The sequence below is a fragment of the Sus scrofa genome, chromosome 16, assembly GCF_054392235.1.
Source record: "Sus scrofa isolate SSC_HxYL_T2T_F1_AM1 chromosome 16, Sscrofa_HxYL_maternal_Yorkshire_Landrace_v2.0, whole genome shotgun sequence".
NCBI classification, from domain to species: Eukaryota; Metazoa; Chordata; class Mammalia; order Artiodactyla; family Suidae; genus Sus; species Sus scrofa.
Genome location: NC_139398.1, coordinates 29,697,253 through 29,719,918, shown reverse-complemented (window position 1 = coordinate 29,719,918; position 22,666 = coordinate 29,697,253). Strand labels below are relative to the sequence as shown.

At 39.3% G+C, this 22,666-nt stretch overlaps 1 protein-coding gene across 7 annotated transcripts in view; it reads right to left on the bottom strand.

Moving 5' to 3' along the window:
• Positions 1-8,776: 8,776 nt before the first annotated feature.
• Positions 8,777-22,666, bottom strand: part of CDH6 (cadherin 6) — a 245,990-nt gene continuing 232,100 nt past the window's right edge. For 4 of the 7 annotated variants that reach the window (XM_085002025.1, XM_085002024.1, XM_003359736.6 and 1 more), the window contains 4 exons: positions 22,514-22,635; positions 20,821-20,938; positions 20,437-20,688; positions 8,777-15,162 (listed from right to left, as the gene is read on the bottom strand). In XM_085002025.1, the coding sequence (XP_084858151.1) occupies positions 14,672-15,162; positions 20,437-20,688; positions 20,821-20,938; positions 22,514-22,635 (983 nt within the window). In that variant the 3' untranslated portion in view covers positions 8,777-14,671. The remainder of the gene's footprint in view (positions 15,163-20,436; positions 20,689-20,820; positions 20,939-22,513; positions 22,636-22,666) is intronic. The other 3 variants (XM_085002028.1, XM_085002026.1, XM_085002027.1) reach the window with 1 other exon arrangement.

Below are 22,666 nucleotides of genomic sequence, written 5' to 3'. Positions count from 1 at the left end.
TAAGAATCCGTCAGGAAGTTGGTGGCTGAATTGTGACAGGTATATAGAAAACTAAGCAAATTTTTTAAAGAGGCAGTTATTAATTTCAGGGCAAAATAAAGTTGAACATGGAAGGACATGAATCACAGTACAGTGAAAGGCTCCACTGTGAGGTATTTACATTGGGTAATAATGTAAACTCTTGATCACCAGTCGTGCTCTATTGGAAGGATGGCAGAGAAGTGAGCACTGTGTGTGTGTGTGTGTGTGTGTCTGTGTGCGCGCGCGCGCATGTGTGGACACTCTCTCCAGAGTGGGAACTCAGTAGACAAAGTTCGGAATGGTACACTCCATGAAATGATAGTATTAAGTTGAACCATCTGAAATTGTTACTGTTAACTATTTTTCACCTACAAAACACAATTTCTTATGATTCAACATGATGTAAGTTGAACCATCTGAAATTGTTACTGCTAATCATTTTTCACCTACAAAAAACATTATTTCTTATGATTCAACCTGATGTAAGTATTTTTATAAATATGGAAGTAAATACTAGAAGGACTACCTGGAAGAGTTGAAGGGGATTACCTCTGGGTAAAGAAATACCGGTGGAGTGGGAAGTTTTTGCTACAAGTTTTACAGAACTATTTGGCATTTTAGACTATATACATGTATTAATTTAATAAAAATTAACATTAATAAAAGATTGAATAAGTGGCTTACTTCCAAATTACCGAAGTGAAAAGACCTTGTTTTACTAGGAGGAATGATTAACAGTGGTAATTGATCTGATTGTGCTCACCTTTTCTCCTTTAAGGATTTTTACCCTTAAAAAAATGACTATTAGGAGAGCTTTCTCTGAAAAGACAAAAAGAGTCTCTTCTAATAGCTCGTTTAGAACTTTAATTGGAAATTTGGTTGTGTCTTCTTCCAATTAAGCTAATTGAAGTGGAGCTCTGATTGGGCCCTGGGAGAGGAGGAGTTCCCCAGCTGAGGCTCATAGAGTAACAGCTGACTTTAAAGAGAGAATAGAAGCAAATGCTTAGGAAGACTGGTGAATCAACTCTATAGGGATTTCAATTATTTACTTATTGACTGACACACGCAGGAGAAGTAGCCAGAAAAGTTCTGGGAAAAAAATGGGAGAGGGAAGAGCTGCACCTGAGGTTTTAAATGAATGTTCACGAACTACTCCTGGTATTTTAATTGGAAACTTGCAAACCTTTCTAAGGAGGGCACCTGTTTCAATCCCCTTATCACTTCCTAGACAAGTACATGCTCTGCATTCAATAGGTAAAGAAAAGTTGGAAGGCATGTGCAAAAATATTAGAATGCCACCCCTTCCTGAAAGTTCTTTGCTAATCAAACTGATCTACCAAATTTCCTTGACCATGCTTTGCCTTTCTTACCTCAACAGCGCTGCTTCTATCTCAAACTCTAGTGTGCATAAAAATCACTGGGGAACTTACTATAAATGCAGATTCCCAATTCCATCTTCACCTTCACCATGATATCTTTCAATGCATTAGGCACAATACATATAGTACCTACTTTTGCTCTCAGATGAGCTGCAGTCCCCAAAAGTCCAAGTTGTTTTTTTTTAAAGGGTTTCAAAATATAGAAGGAAAATTGCAAAAATAAAATCAGCTAAAGTCAAATGGTTCATATAACAGTGTTGTGTAAACTGATAAACTTCAATGAGATTCACATATTCAAGGTAAAGTGTGAGTATATTTTAATATGTTTAACACAATGAAGGTGGAACCTCCAAGACATTGGAATGCCTACAGCATGTGGAGTCTATAAAATAGCCCTGATTATTTTTGGAGTGGGACCGGGGAATTTGCATTGTAGAGAAGAAATTCTCTTGGAGTAGGCTCTAGTACTCCTTCCGAGGCCCAGCTCAAGTCTTAGTGCCAAAAATCAATCTACCCCCCAACCTTTTCTCACCTGAAAACTATCACTGGAATCTTGGTATCATTTGGCCAAAGTCTTTTTTTTTTTTTTTTTTTGCCACACCCATGGCATATGGAAAGCCCTTGGGCCAGGGATTGAATCCTAGCCACATCTGCAACCCAGGCCACAGCTGCTGCAAGACAGTATCTTTGATCCACCCCCCTGGGCAGAGGATTGAAACCGCAATGCCACAGAGAGAGCCTGGATCATTAACCCACTGTGCACAGAAGTACTCCATTTTGGCAAATTCTTTTAAGGTAGATATAGCTCTTTGCAGCCAAAAGGAACTAAACATTCTGGATTTCACATATTTACTGTTTTCAATACAAATTAATTATTAAATATATATTCAGTTGTGATTTAATTTTCATAATTCTGCAATATTTTTTGTATACATGTTTTCACAAATCAGAAAGTACTTTATCATGATGTTCTAATGTCTTGCATCATCAATCTAAATTCTAAAGATCTTTTTCCTGGAGGCAGATAATCTCCAGATCACTTAGCTGTTTTTCTGGGGTTTTTCTCTTGCTCCTTTACCTGAATTATAGTTCTCTGCCTTTTCATTTTTATAGGTTTTTGGTGTGGTCTCTCTCTCTCTCTTTTTTTTTTTTTTTCTGTCTTTTTGGCATTTCTTGGGCTGCTCCAGCAGCACATGGAGGTTCCCAGGCTAGGGGGTCGATATCAGAGCTGTAGCCACAGGCCTACGCCAGAGCCACAGCAACGCAGGATCCGAGCCATCCGAGCCGGGTCTGCAACCTACACCACAGCTCACGGCTCGCTGGGTCCTCAGCCCACTGAGCAAGGTCAGGGTTCGAACTCTCAACCTCATGGTTCCTAGTCGGTATTCATTAACCACTGAGCCACAACGGGAACTCCGGTGCGGTCTCCTTTTTGCAGGCAAGAGAGTTGCAGCCTGTGTTACTTCTGATGTCTGCCGCCCTTGTGGCTGAAGTTGGTATGGGGGCTTGCTGTAGGCTTCCTGATGGGAGGCACTGCCCACTGGTAGGTGGGGCTGATTCCTATCCCTCTGGAGGGTGGGGCTTTGTCTTTGGATGAGATTAGAGGCGGCTGTGTGCCTGGGGGGTTTTTAGGCAGCCAATTTACTGATAGGTGGGGCTGCGATGCCGCCTGGATTATTGTTTAGCCTGGGGCTTCTCAGCTCAGACGGTCGAGGCCATACCTTCCCAAAATGGCCACCTCCTGAGAAATACTTGTCACGAACATTCTCAAGAGCCTTGCTTCTGATGTCCCTCCCCCACAACAAGCCACAGTTACCCCCTGTTTTACCAGGATGTCCTCCAAGAACTGCAGTCAGGTCCGACCCAGATTCCCATGGAGCCTCTGCCTTGCCCTGGGACCCAGTGCACACAAAAACCTGCAAGGGCCTTTCAAGAATGGGGCCTCCACCTCCTCCAGTCCTGTGGAGCTCCTGCGCACAAGCCCCACTGACCCTCCAGGGGCTCTCCCTACCAGTGCCAGATCACCAGGCGTGGGGACCAGATGTGGGCTCAGAACTCCCTCTCCTGTAGGTGAGTCTCTGCGATAGTTACTTTCCAGTCTGTGGGCTTCCCACTCGTCAGGTAAGGGGTTCTTATATCATGTAATTGCCCTCCTACCTCTTGATGTGGCCTTCTCTTTGTCTTCTGGAGTGGGATATCTTTTTGAAAGTTTCCACTCCATTTGGTTGAAGGTTGTTCAGCATTTGGTTGTAATTTCGTTGTTTTTATGAGAGAAGGTGAGCTTCAGTCCTTCTACTCCATCATTTTAATCCCACCTATCATGATGTTTTTGATCCATACATAAAGTAGTAACGTTCTCTTCACATATGAGAAATCATTAAAGATGGGCTTGATTATTTAATATATTATTATATTTTAATACTATTGTGAATACTTTTTATAACGCTTGAGATAGTAAAGCATAAGAAAACTGTTATAAATTAGCATTCAATTTGAAATGGTGACATTCTGAGGTAACTTTCAGATCTTTCTGAATTTCTGCCAAAGCCATAAGTCAGGAAAGAATCGGGTGTCTTTCTTAAGCTTTTGAGCCTGACCTTCTGAAAATGAGAAATGACAATAACATAAAAAGTGTTCCTGATCAATAAACTTCAGCTTCCCTGTTTTGTGATAGGTGGGAGGACAGACAGGGAGGATTAAGAGAATTAGCATTTTTTTTTTCTGGAATTCATCTACTCTTCCTCTCCCTTAGCAGGTTAGCTTTAAGCATTGACAATGGCTCATCTTCCTACTGACCTCCACTTTATTTATTTATTTATTTAGTCTTTTCGTCTTTTCTTGAGCTGTTCCCAAGGCATATGGAGGGTCCAAGGCTAGGGGTCAAATCGGAGCTGTAGCCACCAGCCTATGCCAGAGACACAGCAATGCGGGATCCAAGCTGCGTCTGTAACCTACACCACAGCTCATGGCAAAGCCAGATCCTTAACCCACTGAGCAAGGCCAGGGAATGAACCTGCAACCTCATGGTTCCTAGTTGGATTCGTTAACCACTGTGCCACGACAGGAACTCCCTGACCTCCACTTTAATGTTACCTTGGCCCCTTAGAACTTAGCTGTAATATCAGTGAAAGGATGTGAAAGAAACCATAAATGACTAACGTTGACTTTCAGTTGCTCACAGGAATCAGGGTTCAAACAGAAATGAAGTTCAGTGATAGAAAAGTATGGAAACAAAGATTCGTAGTTACTGCTCTGGCACATGGTACCATTTAACTTCGCAGTTGGGTTTTCTGGGGATATAACGGACACCTTGCTCCTAGGGTGGGTACTTGGAGTCAATGAATGCTCCTAGCTAGAGCAAATCTTTCTCCCTCCAAACCCCTTAAGTCATTGAATGTGAATTGTGACTGGAAGTCATAATTCTTTTCCTTCTTTCCCACCTCTGATAGGGCATGGCTACTCTACAGAGAGCTTACCACAATCCGATTGTGTGAAATATCAATATTGTCAAGATGATGGTTATATAAATGACTAGAGTTTTTACAGTCTTTGGTGAAATTTTACATTTGGGGGAATATTTTTTCTTGGCAGTACTGTTCCAATAGTGTTTGATAATAGGATTCACTTGGGTAATTGGGGTTAATAGGCAGAATTTTGCTTCTCAGGCACTTTTTTCGTCACAGAGCATTTGGACTGATGTTATGGAGAGGAACTCTTTTTTTTGTTTGTTTGTTTGTTTGTAGGGCCATACCTGTGGCATATGTAGGTTCCCAGGCTAGGGGTCTAAATGGAGCTACAGCTGCTGGCCTACACCACAGCCACAGCAATACCAGATCCGAGCCATGTCTGTGACCTATACCACAGCTCATGGCAACCCCAGATCCTTAACTCACTGAGCGAGGCCAGGGATCAAACCCCCAACCTCATGGTTCCTAGTCGGATTTGTTTCCCCTGTGCCACAATGGGAACTCCGAGAGGAACATTTTTTGAACCGTAGGCATCAGTAGAGTCCAGCCTCATCTGGAATTTGTATAAAGGAAAAAAGAATCCTTTTTGTTCTGCCAATAAATAAGACTCTCAAATGGATAAGATTGGATTATGCATACAAAGGGGAAAATGGGGGATTCAGTGGCAGGATTGCAGAGCCTGAGTTTAAAACAATTGAGTTTAATCCTAATTCCTCCGATGGGACCTATGGACTAATGGCCCCACTTTGTTTGTGAAATGGGAACAATGCAGCCTAGTGTATAGGGTTTTGTGAGAGTTACTAAGTCATATACATGATGGTTATCCCTAAAGTGCTACATAAAAGTAAGGCATTATTATCAGGCAGCTGAGCAAATTTAAAAGCCTCAATAAAACCTATCCTTTACTGACTATAAGGAGACATTTTTTTACCAATGTGCAAACAAGACATATTCACTGTTAAAAGTTAAGTTTTTGAGACTAAATGGCTCAGGAAGCAATAAAAATGATCTAATATGTCAAGGGAGACATTTTCAAAAAGGAAGAAGTATATTATAGACAGAAGCAGGAGACAATCTACTTCTTTTAAGGAACCTTATCTATTCATAGCATATTTAGAAAAGTATTGAATTCAGGAATATAAGACCCAGAAAAGTGATCTAAAGAACCAGGGTGTCATTCAGTACAAAATGTTTAGTTGGGCAAACAAAGATTAATAATAGATTAAATCATGTCAGTCCTTGAGGGAAGGGTATGCACAGAGCAGGGTGTGTGTCTGTCTTTTTACCCTTGTATCCCCATCACCTTGATCAGTAGATTCTCAAATGATTTGGCAAGAATGAATGTAAAGGTTCATGAGCTTCACCACAGGGAGATGCAGCAACAAGGCTGAAATTAACATCTGAATTGTCGAAAGAGAATGCTTGTTGGTTCAGATTTATGACATAAAGATGTGAGCTAATTATAATGACAGGCTGAGCCTTTTAGCTTCCTTAATTATTCCCAATTTTTGACAACCTCTCAAGACCAGAATGCTCTTCCCAAATGTCAGTGATGAGCAGTCAACAACACTGAGAATGAAAAAAAAAAAAAGTTTTTTTTTACTGGAGAACTTAATCTCTAGGTTTGGGATGGCACATAGGTCAACATTGTTCTATTGTTTATGGCTTCTGGGGCATTCCTGTTAGAGATGCTAAGGCTATGTCCAAAGATGCGTGAGTCAGTTGATTAGTAATGCCTGCCATGGGTGTCAGTTGATTAGTAATGCCTGCCAGGGATGGTGGGCAGACACCTCTTGAAAGGGTTTTCAGCTTGAAGATTGAATTTATAAATGACTTTCTACCTACTTTTCTGATGACACACTCAAGATTGTTATGGGATATAGCTTATCATGGTAACTGAAATTGGGGTGAGAATTGGAAAAGATATTGCAAGATTGACAGAGACTGAGCTTATATGTGGCAAATACTTATAAGCGTGCTAACCAGATACACATGTGCTTATCTGTCCACGTCTCCTAGCCTCTGTCCTGTCTGATGGAGGCCTATGATTGGGCCATATGATTGAGTTCTGGCTAATGAGATCTAAGCAGAATAGTCTAAGCCATGCGTCAGCCTCACCCTTAGGAACAGCACATATGATCTTCCAGTTCTCTTTCCTCCCCTGCCGCGTTAGATCTTGGAGGCAATGTGCTCCAGGTGGCCTGGCTACAAGGGGAAGAAAGGCCCACAGCTGCCCTGACATTCACCAGAGTGAGACATAAATTTTATAGAGATTTTGGATATTATCTATTCCACAGCTAGAGTGAATTACTAATAATTATTATGGGGGGTGGTTTATTATGGCGATGGGAAAACAGCTTAGTCCATTGGAATGTTTGTAGGAATCTGCTTTCTGAAGCCTGTCCTTGAGAAAGCAAATTCCATTTCCTGCCTCTGTTATTGTTAGGTCAGGGAGGTTTCCTAGATCCTGCAGACTGTTCTTGCCCTGGGGTGTCCAGAGCTGGGGATGGGGTAGCAGAGTGGAAGTGGCTTAACTCTGGTGTACTGTGCATCCTACTATACAGTGTACATATCTTTGAACAAGTGTTTTTCTAATAGAAGCATTCCTTTCCATGGTTTTCTGTTTCCCACCAAGCTAACTTTAAATCAAATGGCAAAAACCAAAAACACAAAGCAACAGCAAAAATTAGCTGCTGTGGCATTGGTGAGCCTCTGTGTTCTGATGACATGTGACTTTTCCAAGTCTAGTCCCCTTCAGGGAACCTCAGCTGAGATCAATGATGTTGCTTAAATATCCCTTTCTTTTCTCTCTTTCTTCTGCTATTCTTTTTGATTTCTTATCTCCATTTATCTCAGTCCCACTACTTCCTAAACCTCCCACACACCCCTCCACTTGGGCAGAAAGGGTTTCTTCATCCTACCAAATCCTGTGAACATTTCCATATGTACCTCTCTGAAAACATCTCCATGCCAGCTTCTGGTAGGTATTCCAGTTATGAGTTTAAGGCAGCCCTTCCTCCTGGATCATGAGCTTCTAAAGAGAAGGGAAAAATATATCTGGCTTACTGTTTTGTGTTTTACTTTGTTTCATTTTTTAAAGAAACATCTTTTATTTTATTTTATTTTGGTTGCAGTGTGGTGCAGTGGCTTGATGTGGGATCTCAGTTCTCAGACCAGGGATTGAACCCAGGCTGTAGCAGTGTAAGTGCCATGTCCTAACCGCTAGACCAGCAGGGAACACCCTGCCTTACTATTGAATATTCCACAGCACACGGTGGAGTGCCTACTGTATATCAAGCAAATGAATGAATAAAAGAAAATCCCCTTTGCAAAGCTATGAATGCAATTCTCCCAAGTTAAAAAATTATGAAATTGCTTCTGTAGAAATAGGAAGTAGCTGAAAAAAGAATAAGTATGTAAAATATCATAGCTCTGAATATGCTAAAAATATTTATTTACTCATAGTAGCAGAATGATGAAGGGATTTTATTCTTATTTCCCTCTGGTCTCTTTTCTTTTTTAAATCAGAGATCCATAGACAATTGTTTTTATGGGAATGAAATAAAGGATGGAGATTTGGGATGGGCAAAAATATAGAACTGTCTTCTTTAATCTAAAGCAATTACCATGAGGATAAACACCTTTCTTCTTAATGTAGCAATTCCATAAATAACAGTAGAATTCTTCATGTCCCAGTGGTCAGAAGCCTGCAGGGCAGCACCAAGGATATTTATTGCTGGTTGGGAGAAACTGTTGTTTACAAACTAATTATTGTATAACCAGTTGGCTTTAGTTAGCGATCTGGGAGGTTAAAATAGCAGATCTGGAAAGATGATGTGTATATCATTACGTACATTTTAAAGATCTCTGATTACATGCAATGGAGAGAAGCGGAAAAAAAAAAACAGGTTAGAAAAAAACCAGTTTATTAAGTAATATCATATAAATAACTTGTTACAAAAATTGATTTGCAAAAGGCATATTTACTCTTGTGAGAAATCACTTTTTAAATTGCATTCTTTTCAAATTTATATGTCTAAGAAAACAAAGGAAAATAAAATAAGCCATTTCAAGAAGCGTGTATTTGCCATTTGACTACTACAAAAGGCCCGGCCACACTGAGCTAAAAGGTAATAGTCTCAACCCCATTCTTCTAATACAGAAAACTTTCTCAGGTAAACTGTGAAGATATGGAAATCTCCCTAGCTAGAGAGGTGGATGAAAGCTGAGCAGTGATTTTTTTTCCATCAGGTGTTCTCCTTGCCAAAGCCACGAGCGATACCAAGAAAAACCATATGAACTGAGCACTCCAGCCAGTAAATCTTCAGGGGTGGCATCAGCCTCATACTTGGGAGTATTTTTAATTAAAAAACAATCAATACCAAAAAGCTTTTATTTTCTGGGTTTAAAATCACAAATCACAGTAGGAGACTGCCGAATTGTTTAGCTTGGTACTACTGAAGACGCCCATAGCATTTATTATAAGTCCTCTTCTTATGCAGTTTACTTTCAAAGCAATGAAAATAATCACAAATAAAACAGGACAGTGGTTTTGAAGCGCTCCTGTGTTTCTCCCGAGCAGATCAGTTTTACTTCTGCTGCATAGCATTCCCCCCGAATGCCTAATAATTCTATACATATGATTCCTTAATAAACGCTAAACTAATAGATCATAGAAAACTAAAAGCTTATATAGTAGGTGCCTCTAGACATATTTACATAAATAGCATAGTCTTTCAAGAAAGACCAAGATCTCATTATAGTGGAATGCTTTTTCCACAACGCTGGGTCCATGCCTCATTTGTCAAATTAACCCCATTTGAAGAGAAATTTGAGTTTGTGGTCCATGGGTTTTTTAAAAAAAATGGAATTAAGCAACTTGTAAAAGCTCTTTTGAAATTAATCTAATAACCCAGTGGCTCTTCGGCTAAGTGCCTGGTCCTGTCTAAAATACAGTGGGTAATAGGCTTTGTTTCCATTTGACCTCCTTTCGGCACTTTCATCTGCTGGCTCTGTCGGGGAAACGTTCCCCCCAAATTAAAAAATGAAAATGCATCATAAATAAGGTATTACCAAATGGAGAGTAGATTAAAGATTGTCTCAGCAATGCTTAAATTAAATTGAGGATGCAGAGACCATAAACTTCTGGCTTTAAAAATGAACTATTTCTTTATTAACTTTTAACAAGTGTGTGAGTCAGTGTATTGCTCTGCACATTAAATATGGTCGGGGTCTGATATTTTTTAGTAGAGAATTATCCCTTTAGAAAATTATTCCATAAAGATGCCAAAGGGAGATTAAAAATGCTGCAACCGTAAGAATCACTGAACTTTTAAGGAGCCCATACTGTAATTCTGCATCCTCTGGAAAAGAAAGCTGCTTGTCAGACCTTAGGAAATAGTTGATCTTTCTGAAGACCCCCACACACTAAGTCTTAATCTTTCCACTCTTATCCTCTGATAAAGGAGGCTGGGTTGTAGTGTTAATGTAAACATGGTAGACTGCTTGGATTTTTAATCTCTTGTCACAATTCAAAAAAGATTTCATCTCGATAAAAACAAAAAAAATAAAATTACACGACAATGATTTGGAAGATACCTTCTTTTCCAGAGGCTACCCTTCAAAATAGTGGTGATCATGACTTTTCAGAGTGCTCTTCCAAAGTAATTGCATTGTTTCAACAGGAGTAACTAGGATAAAATATTTCATTGGTGGTTCGTTTAGTTTCTGGGAAAAATGAATTTAGCTGAACCTGATTTAAATATTTGGTTTGTGCCCAGGCATCAGCTTTGTTCTTTCTTTTCAACTGTATGTTTTTAAATGGTCCTCAAGTATACTGAATTGAAGAATGCCCAATTTGTAGTTTATACCTTATTATCTCCAATGAAATACCTATTTCAAAGCAAAGCCCTTGACATAAGGTATTGCTCAGCAAATCAGAACATCTCAAATATATGGATTACTTAAAATTTTTAAAATTAAAATTTGAAATGAAGTTAAAAAATTTAAATTTAAAGATTACCGGAGTTCCCGCCATGGCTTAGTGGTTAACAAATCCGACTAGGAACCATGAGGTTGCAGGTTCGATTCCTGGCCTTGCTCAGTGGGTTAAGGATCTGGCATTGCCTTGAACTGTGGTGTAGGTCAAAGATGCAGCTCGGATCTGGTATTGCTGTGGCTGTGGTGTAGGCCAGTAGCTACAGCTCCGATTAGACCCAGAGCCTGGGAACCTCTATAAGCCGAGGGTGCGGCCCTAAAAAGACAAAAATAAAATAAAATAAAATAAAATAAAATAAATAAAAAATAAAAACTGCCTAAAAATGAAAGTAATGGAAACATTCTAAAGTTAATCTGGATCCATAAAATTTGGATGCTTCTAAAGTAGAGATTCAACTTTTAAGAACTTTTTATACAACTTTTGGGGAGCTTAAAATGAATGATAAACCAAAAGTTTTTATACTGAGTTAGAATTGAATCACTAGGTTTTGTTCCATCTGAAAATGAAGTCAATTTGTGTCCAACCCCACCTACCCTTTATGCACCTAAACTGTAAAGCTAAGAAAGCTCTTATAAAAAACGTATATTTGCTGGGCTCAGTTCCCCTCTTTTATGACTCTATGGAACCATCTTTGTTTCTCTCCCATTAGATTTAGTTTTTTATTTGAGGATGAATGTTTTCCAGGCCTTTTAGCAGAAAGTGCTATTTAGTGAATGGGCTTTAATTTAATGTTTTTAAAATTTCAGCTTATTCCAGGGAATATCTCAATGGCTTGAAGAAATTCTTTCCTTCAAATATAGGGAGAAAAAAAAATTATCAGAAAGGCCTCAAAGTCCTTGAAATAACCCACAAAAGGAATCTCCCTATATTTAATGAATTTCAGTTTCTCAGTGATTAAAGCAAATATTAGTTTTACTCCTTTCCACTCTCCTTCTGTCTTTCTCAATAACAAACATACAATATCAGGATAGAGACCATGTGAAAACTGAGCTGAAAACTAATTTTTTTCTCCAGTCATCATTCATGTCGACCCAGGTTCTTGACCTGATGTCTTGGTGAGAAGGAAGTGAGACCAGCACAGAATGATGGAACCATGGCTCTTACTGTTTCCATGATGTCAGACAGCCTTCATTTTAGGAAAAGATTATTCAGCTTTGATACTTATAGGGCCCTAGTGCAAAATCTTTAGCTCTAGTCTCATATTATCCAGTTTCTTGGAGATTCACCTCGTCATCAGGTTTTGTGACAAGAGATTAAATGGTTATTTCAATATTTAGTTGTATGAACCTGTTCTTGGTATGACTGTCCCATCGTTAGGGTAGGATAAGATACCTTGCCAATTACATCTCAGATATTCCACTACAGAATTTCTTACTTTCACTTATTAGGAGAGAGTAAACCTTACTCTTAAACATTGAAGTTGCTAGCGTCGACCCTTAGACGTTCCAATTAATGCCAGAAGTTCAAAAGGAAGACTTTTGATGATTCTTTTCTTTTTACAGGACTATCTTTTTTGATACAATTTATTACATGGCATGAAACATAAGGATAGAGAGAGCTTTAATTTTACAGTAAGTCGTGTGATTAAGGTGCTGTTCTATTGCTATAAATAACTAGTTCTTACTAATTAACTTTACTGAGCTATCTTTTTTCCAACACTTACCTGTGACTATGGTATATATCAGTTCATTAGAGTGGACATCTCTTATAATATTTTGTTTGCATTTCTCTGTGTGTGTGTGTGTATGTGAAGAACTAGCAAAAGAAAACCTTGTAAGCAAAAAAGGGCCCAAGCATGTAATACCTGTTAGTATACAGGGAAGTCCAACCATTCAGGAAACCTAAGGAATAATATGGTTGTAAAATTTTTCACTCTAATTGGATAACCCCAAAAGATGATATTTCTCTTATTTTAAAGGTGCTGTCTTTACTTTCTGGGTGACCACACCTATTTATAACTTAACAACAATGTGTTTCCAAATAGAAAATATGTGCTAATATGACATTATCCCCAAATGGAAATGATTATCTGTAGAAAATTAACATTAATTGAAAATAAATCCCTAAGACTAATAATTGAAGTCAGCATACATATTATATACATACAGAGCCTTTTTTTTTTAAGTTTTTAAAATGAGGATGTTTTTATTACAGTACTTTGGAAATTTCTGATGACTGCAAAATGGAAGATTCTAATGATAAAAATCATCATATGAAATAAATGATTTGAACCTGCCAAAAGGATTAGTTCAGTTCAGTTGAGTCCTCTGGATAATAACTATGACGCTAATTGCATAATTAGAGAAATAATGGATTGGATGGATTGTACATTACTTTTCTGTTGTAGTTTGAGACCATTACTTTATCATTAGTTCAAAGACAAGGATGGCAGGGTTGCCATGGAAATGAAGTTAAAAACAATGAAAAATATTAATGCTTTTGAAAGTCAACTATCATTTTAATTAAGTCTTAAACACCCCTGTTGAAGGGAATCCAAGTTTTCCCTCTGCAAAGCGTCTTCCAAACTTTGATATGTAGTTTTTCACCATTGAAAATCATCATTGAAATGTAGATTTCAATGTTCATCTACATCTATCACATTATATAAATATACGGATGTTTCCGGATGTGAAAGATGTTTCCGGATGTGAAAGACAGGGTGTCAAGTTTAAGTGTGACTGGCTCTTACCTCCCCATTAAACTCTTTGAGAGAGGGATTTGAGTTTTATTTAACCTACTTTTACTAATGCAACTTAATTGTGTAAGAAGTATCTGAAGAATATGAATTATTGTACTTCACACTGCTACTTTCAAGTATATTCAAGTAATACTGACGACTATAGACAAGGAGTTAAACTTTGTCTCAGAAAAGTTCCTTTAAGAATGTTTTAAACAGTTAGACTTATTTGTAATTAGCCTACTGCTGGCTGAAATAATTTCAAGTGATCCATGATACATTTGGTGGCCCAAAGTTTAAAATATGCTAAATATTTTCTTTGTTAACATTATTAGCTATTTTCCCGTTCCCTTTATATGGTGCAAGGGCAAACTTTCGCATGTCTACTATATAACAAATTATAAGTCAGTGGCAAGGAATGAGGTCTTATTAAGTGTGTGTTTTTGTTTTTGTTTTTTTTTTTGGTTGTTATTTTTGAATGTTACCACTTAATTGGCATCATTTCCTAAAAAGGAAGGAGAATCTCAAAACGTTGGTAGATCTGATGTTTTGAATAGTCATTGGTGCCAGAAAAAGATGTGAAGGGCAAAGACTGGCAAATATCATTTTAAATTCTTTGTGATAGAAAAACACACCCATCCACAGTTCATCATCTCCTTGTGAGCTGATGTACCAGGAACAGTGGTTCCTCCCTTATTTCTTTTACTAAAACTATATTTTTATAATTAAAGCACAATCCCTCATCCCGTTAGCAAGTGAAATGTACAGAGCAGTCAGCGGGAACATGAGTCAATGCGATGCCCTAAGAGACCAGGTCCGTGGAATTAAGCAGATTCCAAACTTGCCCTAAGAGAGCACAGGAGAAGATGACTCCCCATCCTCTCCCCCAGCACGGCGCCTGTTGAGCTGACATGGTTAACCAGATGCACTAAAAAATAAACATTTGCCTCTCGGAAGCTCGTAAAACTGTACTAGAAAAACGTCTCTAACACTGGATCCACACGGACTGCAGCCATTGACTGTTGGAACGGCTAGAACAGAGACCCCTTCACGGAGCAGTGGATAAATAGAAAGAAATAGCCACTTCACATGTTTCAGTGTTGTACTGGAAAATGAAAAAGGCAACATATTAGGAGTCCTTGTCACTGTCCACCCCTCCGTACATATCTGCAAGCTTTTTGAACCGAGGCCCCCAGTCACTCAGGTAATCGTAGTCTTGATCTCCATCCGTGGTCGCCGACTCCAGCGAGCTCAGGGACTCGGCCACCGAGCCGGTGCCCTCGTAGGCGTAGGTGGCCAAGGAGTCGTAGGGCGGGGCGGTGGGGTCTGTGTCATTTTCCTTTAACCTTTGGTTAATGAAATCTCGGACGTCGGTGTTGTCACGCGCCGCTGGAGTCCGTCGGGGTAGAAAAAGGGCTTCGGGCACGATGTCCCTGCGTAATTTGCTGTCCTCTATGGCTTCAGGATTCCTCAGGGTGCCAATATCAAAGGCCTGCGTGTCCTCTTCTCCGCCACCTTCGTCGTTGTAACTGACAATGTTGTCTCTGATGTCCTCTTTGGAAATGATCAAAGGTTCTTTTTTCCGCTGCCGCCTCAGAGCTGCAAACAACACCACTGTCACTGGAAGCAGAAACAAAACCGAAAGGGAAGGGAAAATTAATTTGCCGCCCAATTAACGTCAGGAAGAAATACTGCTCCAAAGTGAAGTTTTCAAAAATTCTCGAAGAAACTACAGATTCAACTTTTGTTTCTTTAAGGTGGCACTTGCCTCCACGCATAATCAAACCCAGGACCCACCCACCCCCACCCCAAATGGAGTAACCGTTTGAGAGAAAGTTATGACTTAAGTAGAGTGTAAAACACCTTCATATTTTGTCAAAAGTTCCTTTTTGCTTTGAAATGGCAAACTAGTTTCCAGGTGAGGGAAAAAAAATAATATAAAAGAGCTCAGCCACAGTTGAGAGTACTGCAATAAGAGTGAAAATTATGCTGAACACCTGAAATGCTCTGAAACTACTTATAAGCACAAGGCTGGCACCTTCGGGGATGTGTTGAAGGGTTTGCATAACTCCAGCTCTAAAATAACTTTTGCACGATGCCTCCTTTTTTTTCCCCCCCGAAAAAAGTGTGAAGTTAGTTTAAAACTCAAAGTAGAGATATGAATATTTGCATACTTTTCTTACATAGAGGAAATATTATTGCAGGTACTACCTGAAGAGACCCAAATACAATTCAGAAAGCCATTTTGGGCTTCAAATTCAGCCAGCTTGCCAGATTATTTCTGTTTAGGCTGAACGATATAAACACAGTGAAGTGGTAACTTAAAAAATAAAAACAGAAAAACCTCTCAGAGGTTTATATTCTGTAAATTCGCTGACCGGAATGTTCGTTGTTGTTGGATTTTTCCTAATTCAGATTAGAGGCAAAACAAGAACTGTGTTTAAATAGCTCCTGATGTTTTTTCACAGCTGGCTACTTAGAACACAGCTGGCTCCCTGTAAAGAGACACATCTACGAGTGGACATATGGGTGGGAAAGTAAAAACATAGTGAAAGCTGAGAGAGAAAAACAGCCATCTAGGGCAGAAAATGCATTGTTATCCTGGGCTTATCCAGAGGAGATTAGTATGGAAGAACCAGTAACATCTCTTTACTCTCTCATCTATAACCATCTATATGGTCCAGTTTTGATGAACCATGAAAATTGAATTATCATGTTAAAAGTTACAGAATAACGGCTTTTGGTGGATATGTATCTCTCTCTCTCTCTAGTAATGGATCTGTGCACACCTATTTAACATTTCACATGTTGATAGTATTAATAACCAGTTATATATTGAGATGGTTCTATGTGCCAAGCACAGTGGTAGGTGATTTGCATACCAAATCAGATTTAATTATCATAATAGCCCTACAAAGTAGGTGCCATCATTATAACTCCCTTTTACATAAGAGGAAATTGAAGTTTAGAAGTGTCATGTGTACAAACAATTGAAATCTAGGTCAGTCAAACTAAAAAGGCTGCACTCTTAATTACTGTGCTTTGAAGCATGTTTGTGTTATAGAGTACTTCTAAAGGATATATAGTTTTGCCGTTTTCAAGCATGTGGTTGTATAAGTCACATACTCCTTTGTTGCCAGAGAGTATCTTGAGGTGTCATTTGTCCCTTTCATTCACAGTATTTATTTGTTCATTCAATAAATATTTATTTAGTGCCAACTCTGTGCCAGGTATAGGTCTAGGCACTATCAATGAAAAACAATTCATCAAGAGCCCTGTCTGAATAATAAGGTAGATAGGGTGATGATGGTGGTGGTGGTGGTGCATGAAGACAGAAAAAAATGTGTAATAAATGAGGAAATTATTAAAAGGTGGTAAGTGCAATGTAAACATGAAAGACTAGGGCAGAGTTAGGAAGATGTGAAGGGCTTCTGTGTATGTTTGAGGGCCTGTCTATGTTTGTCTTTGGGGGAATGCATCATTGAGGAAGTGACACTTGAGCAAAGAGATGAGGAGTCATCCAAGGAGCTACCTGGAGAAAAACAGCCATCTAGGGCAGAAAACGCAAGAGGACAAAGCTAGAAGAAAGGCCATGGAGAGGGGGTGTGCCTCAAGTGTTTGAGGTGCTAGACTAGAGGAAGCGGGAGAGAGGAGAGGAGGAGGAAGGGCCATGTCAGGTGGGGCTGTGGATGCTCTGTACACCTTCACTTTACCCTGGGGTCCAGGTGGGTGGAAAATTGCAGGGCTTTGGGTGGAAGGATGCTCTTACTCCACCTTCTAAGCAGGTCTCCATTGTGACATGAATTTGCAAAATGGAGGGTTGTAAGACAGCCTTTGGCATTAGAGAATAGAATCGAGCTCTCTCTCGAACTAAATTCTTTTTTTTTTTTTTTGTCTTTTGTCTTTTTAGGGCCGCACCCATGGCATATTGAGGTTTCCAGGCTAGGGGTCAAATTGGAGCTACAGCGGCCAGCCTACACCACAGCCACAGCAATGCCAGATCCTTAACCCACTGAGCGAGGCCAGGGATTGAACCTGCAACCTCATGGTTCCTAGTCGGATTGGTTTCCGCTGCACCATGACGGGAACTCCCCAAAGACCTAAATTCATTGCACCATTTAAGACAAGATAGCAGGCATTTATCACTTCCTAATTCTTCCTCAGCTTAGGTTGCCTATATCTAGTCTTTCAGACCTACACCTACCTGAAAGTGCAACTGAGTAGAAGAGAGAGGGCACATTCGGTAATTCAAAGGCATTTGTGTACCGCCTGATTCTCCTACTGCTACAACTGCCTGTATCTTTTCTTACTGGCCCAGTGCACACCTGAACAGAATTTCTTGGGAGCATAACTGCTTAAAAAGGAGAACTTTTTCAAAGCTAACTTTTATAAACCAAGAATGTGAGTTTCTAAGCACATAAAAAAAAAAAAAAATTCTGAGGCAATAATATGCATTCTTCCCAGTAACTGAGCCCTTCCCGTTTCTCTACCCTCTTGTGGCCAGAGGACAGCAGTGAGATTTTTGGGGCTGAGGCATTTGGACCAATTTGTGCTCAAGTCTCATCCTAAAACTAGAAGGTAGCAGGGCATTAAAGATCAGCCAATGTAGGTTCACTTAAACGACCTGACCTTTCTGTTTCCTTCTCTGTAAAAGAGAAGCAATAACACAGTGCCCAGTGTGAAAGTTATGCCAGCTCTAAGGTACCAAGAAGCATGAGATATAGCAGTTGTTTTTACTATTGCTTTATTGACAAAAACAACAGATGCCACATGATGCACTTTATTGACAGCAGATTTCCTCCTGTATCAATGTGGCTTTCCTTCTCTTACAGACACTCAGGTTTGCTGCACTTTCTTCAGTCATCTTGTTTTCAGTTCAAGCTCTCTTTCAGTCTGGAAGTTGCACTGCGTTCTGTAAGCTCATGAAGAAAGTAGCGGACAATGTGGAAGCACCAGAGGTCAGGGGGCAAAGTTCTACCACCTGTGAGCTATGTGACCTGGCTTCACATCCTGGAGCCTCAGTTTTCATATGTACAATGCAGATACATATAGACCAGATGGCTCTGAGGATTAAGTGAGCAAAACATTCATAAAGCATCTTGCCCAGTGTCTAGCCAATGATGTGAGCCTAGTAAAGGTTAGATGACATTTTTCTCCTTTTTAATTAGGTATAGAATTCCGAAGAGACTAGACAAGATGTGGGAAGCACTGAGGCAAATTGGGAGTAAAAAGACAGTGTATTCATTGCAGGAAGGAAATGAAAAGAGAGGACATAGAGACGGGTTAGAAGAAAATAAGGGGGCGGAGAAAGTGGGTAGATGATGAGGGAAGGGAAGTATCCCCTCTATGAGGTGAGGGCCAGCTCTTCCTCCATAGACCAGGAGGCCCTGGAATTCTACCCGCGGGCCCCCTGCCAGCCCAGCCCTTCTAAAAATAACCTCTTCTTTTTAATCACAAAGAATATTCATATCTTTCTCTGGGAAAACAATTTTTACAGACTCACACCATTAGAACACTGCTTTGTCTTTGCATACTGTCAGTTTTTATTTATTCTCATATCTTAAAATACTTCCTCCAAGTCTTAGTCGACAAAGAGAATCACAGTTCTGTAGCTGAGTTTTAAGGCTCTGTTATAATTAGCAAAGTTGATCTGGAACGTGAAATTCTCAAGCAGGGATCCCTAGGTGCACTGTTCTGGGGAAAATGTGGGTCTTTTTTTCCCTTTTCTCAAAGTCACTAGATTGTCATTTTTTAAAAGTTTCTCTCTCTCTTTGGAAACCAGGTTAACTCTGACTTCTTATTTATTTCCCCTATGGTGTAGGTAAGTTTTACCAATCTTAACTTTTATTTTTCAAAGGGCTGCATTAGCCAACATTTGACCTCTTAGTTCGCAGAGGTCAAGGGACTTTTGAACATTTTGAGCTCAACTTGTGTGCTTAATTAGTGGGCTGGGGGTAAAAATTTGGTCTGAATCACTCTTAGACTTTGATTTTCACTTTTATTACATTCATTTCTTCTGGGTCCCAAATTTATTTCCATAGTCACGTAAGTTATTTATTATTGAGAGTCTGAGAAATAATAGATATTGTGTATGTGGCAGCCAGAGAACTATGTTAAGAAGGTAATTGTTTAAGTGGGTGGATGATCCAAATAAGTTCGCTGAGTTAAAGAAAATTTATTTTTATTTTTATTTTTGGATTGGGGGGATTTTTTTTTTATTATAGTTCATTTACAACGTTGTGCTAATTTCTGCTATACAGCAAAGTGACTCAGTCATACATATACATGTGTTCTTTTTTAAAATATTATTTTCGGTCACGGTCTATCCCAGGAGATTGGATATAGTTCCTTGTGCTATACAGTAGGACTTTATGGTTTATCCATTCTAAATGTAATAGTTTGGACTTAAAGAAAATTTAACTGCTATTTATTTTTCTGTTTTAGAAAGAAAAAGTCATCACATTTCTCTCTCTACTTTCCCATTGATCTTTAAACTTTACCTTCGTAGAAAGGGCCTTTATCATATACTCCATGCCCAGCAACGTTCACTCTTTGAAACTTTAACATTTGCCCGGTTAAATATTAAACACCCAATGAAATGAAAAGGGCATATTTATATTGCCCTCAAATCCCCGAGACCCATTCCCAGTCAGATAGACAAGAGATTTTTTTGGTGGGTAGGGAAAGATGTGGAAAGACATGGGCAAGTTTCACAAAGCCATTTTCAAGGAAAAACTAGTTCATGGGTGAAAAACATAGATTGCCAGCACATAACTCTACTCACCTAGATCGGACTGTATGCCTTAATGGGGGAGGCGGATAAATCTAGAGAGCCACAGTAACAGTGTGTGCCCCTCAGCATGGGGAGATAGGATGCAGGGAGAAGCAGTTTACCTAGTAGGGTCACGATGCACAGAAGGATGGCAATCAGAGCCCCCGTGCTCAGTCCCGTGGGGTGGACGAGGGCCTCCGCATGGCAGGACTGCATGTTCCCTTGGTGGTCACATGCACAGACCCGGACAGTCACTGTCCCAGTGCTGCTTTGAACTGGGTAGTCGTTGTCTGATATGACCACAGGCAGGAGATAGATGCTCATCTCATGTCTATTATAGCCATTTTTCCGAGTTAAGATTCCCGCGGTGTTGTCTGGAACCGGAAAGCAAAGTGATGAATGGAAGTGGAAACCATGTTATGTGTTGGATCAACTGTGATGGGAGTAGGTAGGTATGGATACAGATATAAATAGAGAGACAGACAAGGCCCCTGGGGCTCATTTACCTTTGTTGTCTTGAATGGTAAAGTTTGAGCCACTGGCTGCTTCGGGGGCCAAAGAGAATGAGAACTGGTGCCCGCTGTAAGGGTCATCCTTGTCAACGGCTCGTAGGGTCTGAATCAACTAAAATCAAAACCATAAAGCTGCCATAATGTTTGCTAACTCAGAAGTGTTTCTTACAGTTTTGCAGTAAATTGCTTGACAAAATGATTTCTAATTTTAATTTAAAATGATAACCTCTAAAAAGTTTACAATGAATCCACTCAATGCAAAGAATTGATGGATTAGAAATAGAGCTGGGGATAGTACTTTCTTGTGGGGCTATCCTGTGCACTGTAGGATTTTTAGCAGCAAGCCTGCCCTCCTTGCCTGAAACCAATAGCACCCTCTTCCTTGTGACAATCAGAAATGTCTCCAGGGTTAAGAAGATGTATATATACACAATGGAATATTACTTAGCCATTAAAAAGAACAAAATGATGCCATTTGCAGCAACATGGGTGGAGCCAGAGACTCTCATACTAAGTGAAGTCAGTCAGAAAGAGAAAGACAAATACTATATGATATCATTTATATCTGTAATCTAATATGTGGCACAAATGAACCTTTCCACAGAAAAGAAAATCACAGACATGCAGAAGAGACTTGTGGTTGCCAAGGGGGAGAAGGGAAGGAGTGGGATGGATTGGAAATTTGGGGTTAATAGATGCAAACTGTTGCCTTTGGAATGGATAAGCAATGAGATCCTGCTGTGTAGCACTGGGAACTATGTCTGGCCACTTATGATGGAGCATGATAATGTGAGAAAAAATAATGTATACATGTGTGTGTAACTGGGTCACCTTGCTGTATAGTAGAAAATTGACAGAACACTGTAAACCAGCTATAATGGAAAAAATAAAAAATCATTATAAATAAAAATAAATGAGGAAAAAAAAAGAAAAAAAAAATGTCTCCAGACATTGCCAACTGTCCCCTGGGGGGAAAAATCACCCAGGTTGAGAAACATGGTCCTAGAGTGATACCAAGCTATAAAATATCACAATGATCTATGACAACATTGCAACTTAAGTAAATGGAAGCACTCTTTGGACAGCCTGCCTAGAAATGCAATCTTGACATAAACCATCAACTTGCAAAAAAGCTAGTTTGTATGTGAAACACACAGCTTCAGCTTCTCATTTTAACATGTATTTTAACGGTACACTTCCATTTTGACAAAATGTAACATAATTCTTATATCACTGGCAGAAAAGACTTATTTCAGGTGGGGATAAATGTATGAAACAGTAAAATATTCATGAATTTGTATTACTTGTACAGATGGGCATTGTAAATAAGTGAAACTGAATTACAGGCAATTATAAAATATGTTCTAGCTTTTATTTTCCAGTATATATGATAATTAAAAGTATCTGCTCACCAATAAAGATTTTCCAATAAAGCTGTGACTAATCTGTTTTAATGAAAGCTTGAGACTGATTTGGGATCAGCATTAGTCTTCGAGACTGATGAACTTGCTTTACTTAAAAACTGTTCCCGTGTGCAAGTTAAGCATTCATTCTGGCTCTTATTTATTGTATTATTTTTGTTAGCATTTATGTCATAGATAATTCAAAACTAGCCTTCAGCTCTGTGTATCATCTGAATTATTAGGAGATCCAAGTTAATCTGAGTTAATTTACTTATGAAACTCACCTGATCTGCTTTTGCTTTTTCACAGACAAAGGTTTCATAGAATTCAGCAAATTCTGGGGGGTTGTCATTAACATCTAGAACTTTAATATATAGAGGTACGCGGCTGCTTTGCTTTGGATTATCTGCAAAATGCCAAAAAGAAAGGAATGGGCA